Source organism: Lolium perenne, chromosome 6, assembly GCF_019359855.2.
Source record: "Lolium perenne isolate Kyuss_39 chromosome 6, Kyuss_2.0, whole genome shotgun sequence".
Classification (NCBI taxonomy): domain Eukaryota; kingdom Viridiplantae; phylum Streptophyta; class Magnoliopsida; order Poales; family Poaceae; genus Lolium; species Lolium perenne.
In genome coordinates this window covers 144,806,999-144,813,065 of record NC_067249.2, presented here as the reverse complement: position 1 = coordinate 144,813,065, position 6,067 = coordinate 144,806,999, and the positions used below count along the sequence as shown (strand labels likewise).

Below are 6,067 nucleotides of genomic sequence, written 5' to 3'. Positions count from 1 at the left end.
CCAAATGGATAGAAATGGACCATTTAGGTCGGCCCACTGAAGATGCCCTAATGTGATCTGCTAACCAGAGCGTAGGTTTCCAGGGCGGCGACCCCGAGCACAAACAATTCCTGACTAAAAGGCGGCCCCGAGCACAAACAATTCCTGACTAAAAGGTATCAACCAGATCAAGGTGATCAATTTGTAATCAGGGGCATCGACTACTACTGTGTAGCACTCCCACTCCCAGCCTAGATTATAGCTCCAATACAGACTCAGCATAGCAGCATGAGTAGTGCGCATAGAAAATAAAAAACAGAGGCCGGGAAGTTTAGTCCCCATTTCGAAAGAGAAAAAAGAAAGAAAACAGAGCTATACATGGAAAGAACAAAGCCTGCAGTATCCTTTTCAAGAGAGTAACTGATTAATGCCAATTATTACTATACGATATAAGATGGTGGAGCGATTTAGATACTATGGAACAATTTGATGGTCCACTGTTCAGAGGAAAATATACGATAGAACTATTTTCACCGTTACTAGCAGTAGTCAAAAGGTTACTCAGATTTACCCTGCTAATATGTTGAAACATGTCAGAGAAGCACGGGTGGCCTGATTTGCAGAAAGAACAGTTTTCCAGGGATTTCTGCCTTGCTTTGGGGTATGAACTATGGGGTGTGCTGAGACTCAATTACGGTCCGAGTCACAGCGTTTGGTGGTGATGCTCCTTTGATGTTTTGCATCATCTTGGGAGTTACCTTGCACCATCTGTGTGGCTAATAGCATTGGCTAAAGCAGAAAAAGAAGCCCCTTGGTTTGTCTTCGATATTGCCTTTAGGCGTGATATCCCCTCGAGAAGCCATTAGTGAGCTTGTCCCAGGGGATTCGGGAGGTAAGATTGCGTTCTCCGAGCTGAATGTGCGAGCTGGGGCCATATGTTCTGGCGGTGAAAGGGTGGAGAGGTAATGAAGAAGCATTTGCACTATCTGGGTGAAGTTTGGTCGGTCGCTTGGGTCTTCTTTCCAGCAGGATGTCAGGATTTCTGACAGCTCCTCCGGCAAATTATCTGCACTTGGTCGGATGTTCTGAAAAAATGAGGTTTCATAGTCAAGTTACAAATATATGACACTACGGAATAGTACAGATGATAAAACATATTCTGAACTCCCTGTAACATAAATAGAGTTTTAGCAAGTCACAAACTACAAACGTTTATGGTTAAACTCCAAAAAAATCAATGTTACCTTGAAAGCGGCAGCATATGCAGCTTGCAGATTAGACATGCCCTCAAAGGGCAGTTTATTGTGAAGTAGTTCCCATAACACAATTGCAAAGCTGTAAACATCTACTTTATGGTTGTAATGCTTCTTTTCACCATGCCTTAATGTGACTGTGCTGTACAACTGTAAAGATGTTTCAGGTTAGTTAGCACAAATACGAAAGGCTTTAAAAACTGAAAAATACTGCAGTAGAAGAAACCTCTGGAGCCATCCAACGGTAGGTTCCTGTTTCCGCTGTCATCATCTCTGTTAATGTCTCTTCTCTTGCTAAACCAAGGTCAACAAGTTTAATTGTTCTCTGGTCAGCAGTAAGCAGCAGGTTCTCTGTACAAAGGAAAGGGCAAAAACTAAGTACTCGGGATCAATTTTCTTTGCATAAACATCTCTTCGGGCAGATCATTGGAGATTGATGTGAGAAAAGATTAACAGACCAAGGAAGTTTTATATGGACTAAAATAAAACCCCATGTTACTCTTGCTCAAGTAACATATCTCATATGCATTGTTGGCCATATCTGGTCTAAATGGAATGGTTTGTCAGCTGTAGCTAACTGCGACTTTGAGACACCCTAAGAAGTGCAAAATAATATGGCACAAGTCACCATCTACTGATCAACCATATCAGTATGTTCCTAAATATAAGACGCTTTGGGAGTTCAATCTGAACCACAGTATCCATCTGTTCCTATTCCTCTACCATTTTGTTTGGCATTCCTTCCTCTACCTTATGCATCTCCTTTACCTTTTTCAAGAGAATATCCCCCAGCTTCTTCAAGTACAAACATCCAAACACAAAACATTTACAAAATGGAACATTTTCTCCAAATTAGGAACAGTTCTTTGATCCAAGACTGCACCCATTCTACATCATTTTCAACTTGATGGACCAAAAACAAGGTATCCAAAATTTAGAGCAAACTATCCATAGGCCCATCTGCCCATGGATCTAACCAAGTTTGGAGACGCACACACATAGCAAGATCTAGGGAAGCCAGAACTTCAATCCGAGATCCAACAGATGTAGAATATAATGCATGTATCATGCTCAGATCATGTTTTGTCATACTAAACCTCAAATCTATATAACGATGAGATGCGCATATCCCCCAACGATGACTTCCCAAATAAAAAGAGCAGAAAATCTTGAGATACTAAAGTAGGAAATAGTGACTGTTGGTCACGAAAAATAAGCAGGATGCAATTGCTGACAGAAACAATAAAAGGTACATGCAACGATTGTATGTGACTAATTGTTAGTTGAATAACCAAACTAAGTGTTTGCACTGCACAGGCATAGCCTCAACGAGGACATCCATCTTTCAAATTATGCAACTTGATGGTCTAAATAATATACATTTGTGGGGCCATAAGAGATGGGTATGGATCAGGTTGCAGGATGGGCCCTCAGTTTGACCGTCTCAGTCAGTCAAGGTCTGTCTCCGTATCTTAACTTTTCTTTTTCGCCAATCAGACACCTGAACTGAGTTGGATACCAACACCCATGTCCATGTCGGAGTGCTATTTCTGTGTACTTCAATTTTGCTGAATTGAACACTTGAATCGAGTCAGATCCCAGCACCCACATCCAAGTTACACGGGCTGGGAGCCGCAGTTTCCTGCTTATATATGCGAATGACATGCTATTTACTAGTATGTGATATCTCAGTTACTTACTAATAAAGATATTTGAGCCAATGCATGCGTACAAAGTTCATATTTTTAAGAGGTGAAACCAGAACATGTCAAGTGTTATAGAATAAATTATAATATAAGCCAACATGTTTATAACATGTGCTCTTTGAACAGTGATACATTGAACTCTCACTATTCAAAGAATGAGACTTGATGACACATATAACATATGCCTACACATCTGCTTCAGTAGTCATTCTGCACCGTGCTACTTGTTCCACTATACATGTAATAATTGAGGAACCTATAAATGTTTCAACGTATCCAAATGCATGGACAATTCTGCTTGACTTGGTGACAGAAACTATAGGCCTCCATAGGTATATCACGCAGTGTGTACCTTACAAGCTTGCCCGCACTTGTGTTCTTTGCACACACAGCTGGTGATGTTTATTTAAAATTTCCAGGCGCAAGGTCCCGTTATTAGACTAGCTTGTAATAGCAGCACTGGCAACATAATACAGCATGGGCAAACAGGAACAAGAAAGTCATGCACCACTGGCCGATTTTCTAATCAACTTCCTAACATCTCCTTAACTTCGTTCTGGTGGCATAATTCAATTAAAAATTGAACTGGCGCAAAAAGAAGCTACAAATAATGTCATACAAAATAACAATACCACACATCAGATGTACCCATGCAAATACACATTTCGAGATTTGGTGTGCAATATCATGAACATTAAAGTGATAGGTTCAACGCACCCCCAAAAAAATACCCAAACAACAGCAAAATGGAAAGTCTTACCAGGCTTAAGATCACGATGAATGATCCCGTGTGCATGCAAACATTCCATGGCTCGGGCAATGTCCAATGCAAATCCAACTGCTACACGAGGGTCCAAGTTCCTAGGCCGCAAGCTGACCAAATACTTCCGCAAAGAGCCCCCCACTAATAGCTCAGTCACCACCACCATGACAGGCTCTAGGCAAGCCCCAATAAACTGAGCAACAAGAGGATATAGTTTTGAATATCCAAAAGCACCCAACACTTGCAGTACAATGAAAGAATGACAATAGTCAGAAAGAAACAAACCTTGACAAGGTTCTTGTGCTGCACCCTTGACAGCATGGTCACCTCTCTCAAGAACCTACCCTGCCTCTTGACCACCTCCTCAGGGGTGTCTCCCTTGTGCACAATCTTGATGGCAACGTTTTGGTTCTTGTACCTACCAACCCCAGCACAACCAAGAGATAAATGATCCATACAGATGAGAAAATTGTAGATCATAGTGAAAAGAGACGAGCCTTACTTCCCCTCATAGACCTTGGCATGTCCACCCTCGCCGATGCGTGGCCCAACAAAGAGAAGCTTCGGGTCGATGAGCCAGTTGGGATCAATTTGAAGACCTTCGCCCGCATAGAACCCGCTCCCCGACTCCATTCCAGCCACAGTGGATCCACCTTGGGTCCCGTGGGGTCACAAGACCCCACTAAACGCTTAAATAAAATACAATTCTTTAGAAGGTGACGGAATTGCGAGCAAAATATATCATTAGAATGTTGTACGAACACCTCACAGAACATACAATCCAAGAAATTCTACTCCGTAATGAAGTATTGAAAATTTGCTTCTAAGAATATTTTGGCTTGAGAAAAAAAAAACTATTTGCAAGTTGGTAGAGAAGTATATCATAAACAAGCGCACCGCACTACACTGTCACTGGACCTAGGTAGAAACTAGAAGGATCTCGTGTATTTGACAAATGCCACTTGACGGAAGTTTTCGGAGGTTTGTACGAATAGTACGAATGTGCATTGAACACCTCACTGAAAATGGGTATAATCTAGAAGGATCCACCACCGCATTCGACAATTTATACACAAGGTTCACACGCTAACCAAGATTTCCTTCAAGTTCACAGTAAAAAGAGAAAAAAAAAATGTATCTGCATGCAGTAATAAAAGTCTAATTAATGGATATTCCATATTCTAATTAATGGTTATCCCGGTACTGACTCAGTGAGTTGCTTGAATGCAGTCCGGCACAAAACCACAGCAACTTAAAAAACCAAGGCACATATCTACCAACTCTCAAGAAAAGAAATATAGGCACCGCGCGCATTGCATCACGACGAGATCACCATCTTGTAGCTACTCGCGGCCTGCTCGGCGCGGCTTGAGCTGAGCAGGCCAGCACGGAACGATCCTGCCAAAAACAGGCAGAAACACGCGTATGCGCGCCAGCCACGCCTCGCCTACAGTTAATCACCATGCTTGACCCCATTTTAGTCCACGCTTTGCCGCGAAAGCTTTTCTCTGCCAAAAGCGGCGGCCGAGGGAGGGAGGGAGATGGAGCCGCAGAGGGCGTCGCAGCCGGTCTGCCCACCCATGGACTCTACTCCACAGTAAGAGCTACTACCAAGAAGCGGCGAAAGGAGCGAGCTTTCGGCGAGCACTAATCTACGGCGAGCGCGCTTGCAAGAACCGGAATCGGGCGGGATCAGGCAGATTGGTTAGGAATCAGGACATGTCGAGAGAAGAGCTTACCAAGCAGCCCCGGATCTCCCTCCTGTAGGAGCGCGACGAGGCTAGGCCGGCAGGCGCCGGGGGAGCTCGGCTCCGGCGCCTCTGGAGCGCGAGCAGCAGCAGCAGCTCGGCGCCGGGCGCCGCATCAAGCGGAGGAGCTAGCTGGGAGCCCGGCCGCGCGCGGGCGAAGCGGTGGCAGAGGCAGAGAAGCGCGGAGAGAGATGGAGATGGGGATGTGAGGGCTGGCGGTCGGTCGGAGCGAGGCAGCGCGCAGCCCGTGAGAAGGGAGGAGAGGAGGGACGAGGGAGGGGTAAAACGATGGGTGAGATCGAGAGATTTCAGTGACTATTCGTCTCTCTCTCTTTCTCTGCTTCTCTAGCCTCCCTCTCTTTTCTTCCCTCTCCTAGTGGCCAGATTTGACATAACATACAACATGTACACAAATGTGGTGTCCACTGAGTCTTAGGTATGATACATACATTATTAGTGGTGTTTAGGTAAATAGAATAACAATTGATTAGTTTATAAGAACAAACATAATTCAAACCGATACATAGCCGAGCCGACTGGCCCACGCCCTACAACATAACGGTTTTGAAGTTGCCGCTTTGGCTTCAGCCACACCCGAGGATGTGCGAAGTTTATGCT

General features: G+C 44.2%; 1 protein-coding gene across 2 annotated transcripts; it reads right to left on the bottom strand.

Moving 5' to 3' along the window:
• Positions 1-383: 383 nt before the first annotated feature.
• On the bottom strand, positions 384-5,788 carry LOC127307336 (serine/threonine-protein kinase STY13). 2 transcript variants are annotated; one of them, XM_051338069.2, is made up of 7 exons: positions 5,441-5,788; positions 4,204-4,390; positions 3,987-4,119; positions 3,699-3,894; positions 1,459-1,583; positions 1,224-1,382; positions 384-1,064 (listed from the first exon to the last, which is right to left on the bottom strand). In XM_051338069.2, the coding sequence occupies exons 2-7, from the start codon at positions 4,332-4,334 to the stop codon at positions 756-758; spliced, it is 1,053 nt and encodes a 350-aa protein (XP_051194029.1). In that variant the 5' UTR covers positions 4,335-4,390; positions 5,441-5,788; the 3' UTR covers positions 384-755. The 2 variants fall into 2 exon arrangements, with proteins under 2 accessions (XP_051194029.1, XP_051194030.1); XM_051338070.2 differs by having other exon boundaries at positions 4,204-4,383.
• Positions 5,789-6,067: the final 279 nt, after the last annotated feature.